General features: G+C 36.7%; 1 protein-coding gene across 1 annotated transcript in view; it reads left to right on the top strand.

Annotated features, from left to right (window-relative positions):
- Window positions 1–624: 624 nt before the first annotated feature.
- NEK1 (NIMA-related kinase 1) overlaps window positions 625–1038 on the top strand; it is a 207687-nt gene continuing 207273 nt past the window's right edge. Inside the window, exon 1 of the mRNA XM_012656992.1 lies at window positions 625–721. Within this exon, the coding sequence (XP_012512446.1) occupies window positions 625–721 (97 nt within the window). The remainder of the gene's footprint in view (window positions 722–1038) is intronic.

The raw sequence follows: 1038 nt of genomic DNA on the forward strand, positions 1-1038 counted from the left end.
ATAACCCAAAGCAAAAGAAATGCTGTAGTCCCAGAGACAACCTCTAATTTCAGGATAGTCTGCATATTCTTTCAGATATTATATATGATTTGTGCTTGCATTCGTGTGTTTAGGAAAATATACCTACTGTTCTGTAACTTAATCTAATTTGGACATCTTAAAATGTTTTTACTTAGAGATTCAATTCATTCTTTTTAACTTCTTGCTATATTTTGTTGATTCAGCTGTATTGGTACCGTTATTTTTTTAACCACTTTTTTTTTTTTTGAGATAGGGTCTTGCTCTGTTGCCCAGGCTAGGATGCAGTGGGACATTGTGATAGCTCACTACAGCCTCAAACTCTTGGGCTCCAGTAATCCTCCTGCCTCAGCCTCCCGAGTAGCTGGGACTATAGCCATGCAGCACGAGGCCCAGCTAATTTTTCCATTTTTTATAGAGACAGGGTCTTGCTCTTGCTCATGCTGGTCTCAAACTCCTGACCTTAAGCGATCCTCCCACCCCAGCCTCCAGAATGCTAGGATTACAAACGTGAACCACTACACTTGGCCTGACCACTCCCTTATTGATGGACTTTTAGGTTATTAATGTTTTAATTTACTGTTTTCTTTTTTCCTCCCATTTAAGATGTCCAGTAAAGAAAGGGAAGAATCAAGGAGAGAAGTTGCAGTGTTGGCAAACATGAAGCATCCAAATATTGTCCAGTATAAAGAATCATTTGAAGGTGAGATAAATTTTGCAAGAGAGTTCGAAAGAAATCCTAAGACATTCATAACTTTTGGATATTTTCTTTATAAGTAATCTTTTTGTGAATGCATTCTCAGGAAAAATAGAATACCGTTTTTTTAAAAATACATGTGCATATGACTATCAGCCTCGATTCTAGGGTAATACCGATACCACACTGTCCCTGTGTAGTTAAATACTCGCTAACTATTATTGATTGCTTAAAAAGAAGTAATGTAGTAAGTACAAATATTTAGACAAAGCAAGAACAGTAATTTACATATTTTTAAGCTAGATTCCTATAAGTGCTGCCAC

Source organism: Propithecus coquereli, unplaced genomic scaffold, assembly GCF_000956105.1.
Source record: "Propithecus coquereli isolate 6110/MARCELLA unplaced genomic scaffold, Pcoq_1.0 Scaffold53, whole genome shotgun sequence".
NCBI lineage: Eukaryota > Metazoa > Chordata > Mammalia > Primates > Indriidae > Propithecus > Propithecus coquereli.